This window comes from Pygoscelis adeliae, unplaced genomic scaffold, assembly GCF_000699105.1.
Source record: "Pygoscelis adeliae isolate BGI_AS28 unplaced genomic scaffold, ASM69910v1 Scaffold402, whole genome shotgun sequence".
NCBI classification, from domain to species: Eukaryota; Metazoa; Chordata; class Aves; order Sphenisciformes; family Spheniscidae; genus Pygoscelis; species Pygoscelis adeliae.
Genome location: NW_008824411.1, coordinates 1,295,627 through 1,296,473, shown reverse-complemented (window position 1 = coordinate 1,296,473; position 847 = coordinate 1,295,627). Strand labels below are relative to the sequence as shown.

The 847-nt window shown below is 42.1% G+C and overlaps 1 protein-coding gene across 1 annotated transcript in view; it reads left to right on the top strand.

Annotated features, from left to right (window-relative positions):
- Positions 1–215: 215 nt before the first annotated feature.
- Positions 216–847, top strand: part of LRRC40 (leucine rich repeat containing 40) — a 17,361-nt gene continuing 16,729 nt past the window's right edge. Inside the window, exon 1 of the mRNA XM_009320661.1 lies at positions 216–413. Within this exon, the coding sequence (XP_009318936.1) occupies positions 216–413 (198 nt within the window). The remainder of the gene's footprint in view (positions 414–847) is intronic.

The window sequence follows — 847 nt, the reverse complement described above, 5'->3', positions numbered from 1 at the left end:
CAGAGGGAGCAACAACAGTGAATGTTTCCTGCCATCTGTCTGCAGCTCAACTTACTTTTGGCTGTTGCTGGCAGATTTCCATCAGCTTGTTATTGTCAGCTCTAGAAAAATGTCTCTAGAAAACCAGTTGACTATACGTGTGTATGTATATAGGAAAAGCACTATGACAGTGGAAGTTTGAGAGTGAATATCAGAAGGCTTTAGCTGATGCGTGTATGTTTGTGTATGTAGTGCCTCAACATGTGTGGCGGATAAATTTGGATACTCCAGAGGAAGCTCATCAAAATCTCTCTTTTGGTGCTGCGGATCGCTGGTGGGAGCAAACAGATCTGACCAAGCTGATACTCGCCTCAAACAAACTGCAGTGTCTTTCAGAGGATGTCAAACTTCTGCCTGCGCTCACTGTTCTGGATGTAAGTACGATGATCGTGTTATGGTAGGACTGTACTCTCTCTGTAAGAGGTGGGAAAACATGGTCTTAGATCTGTGTTTTCCATTTCCCTGCAATGGTGGATGTGTAGAAGTGGCGTTGAGGTATTCTCAGGATAAAGAAAAGATTGTTACAGATCACTGATAGTATAGCAATTTGTACGCTGGTAGTGGGTACTGTTCTGTAGAAAGATCTAGGAAGTTTTATTATGGACACTGAAGGAAGGAAGAGCTATTACTGGATGCAACCACCTTTCCTGCACACACCCCCCTTCGTATCTAATCTCTTAGCGTTTACTGTCAATTCAGTGGAATTTTGACAGATTGGCAGTTGCAGTGCTGCTATTGGTAATTGCATTGAGCCATGTGCTATTACTTTTATACAAAATTATTCCATGTATTAGGTTAGCTTGATTTG